At 32.0% G+C, this 537-nt stretch overlaps 1 protein-coding gene across 1 annotated transcript in view; it reads right to left on the bottom strand.

Annotated features, from left to right (window-relative positions):
• LOC106685136 (uncharacterized) overlaps positions 1-537 on the bottom strand; it is a gene marked incomplete in the record, with an annotated part of 36,990 nt that overhangs the window by 28,129 nt on the left and 8,324 nt on the right. Inside the window, 1 exon segment of the mRNA XM_067049730.1 lies at positions 224-360. Within this exon segment, the coding sequence (XP_066905831.1) occupies positions 224-360 (137 nt within the window).

Genomic DNA, 537 nt, shown 5'->3' with positions numbered 1-537 from the left:
AAAAAAAGGGTAAAAAACTTTTCTCGGTTATACATCAGTATTACAAAACGAACAATCTGAACGTCTATCTTTGGTAATACTTTCATTCCGAATGGCCATCGGAATGACATATTGGCCAAAACCCTTAACAATTGGAAATTTAACAACCGATGTATATATAATTAGAATAGCACTGAGATCTCACAAGTAATAATAAAATAGCTGCAATAATAGAAACACTCACCAATTTTCTGAAATATTGAAAGTGGTCATTGATTATTTGCTCCCGGGTGACGTCTATATCCCAGCTAATGTTCGGGTGGATTACGACGTATTCGGATTTTTTAAAAGCTCTTTTCGGATCCGATGTCAAAATGAAATCTGTGGCCAAAATTCACTATTAGACTTGGTAAAAATGATCATTGTTGTATATTTTTAAGTACATAACCTAAATCTATCTACTTCATAATATAATTTAAATAATATAATACTTGTTTTACAGTTTAATTGTTACACCGTCTATACAGCTGACATTCCAACCAATCCTAACACTATCCT

This window comes from Halyomorpha halys, unplaced genomic scaffold (genome assembly GCF_000696795.3).
Source record: "Halyomorpha halys isolate HHAL.00 unplaced genomic scaffold, Hhal_1.1 Scaffold662.1, whole genome shotgun sequence".
NCBI lineage: Eukaryota > Metazoa > Arthropoda > Insecta > Hemiptera > Pentatomidae > Halyomorpha > Halyomorpha halys.
The sequence above is the reverse complement of the archived record's forward strand: the minus strand, read 5'-3'. Positions and strand labels throughout refer to the sequence as shown.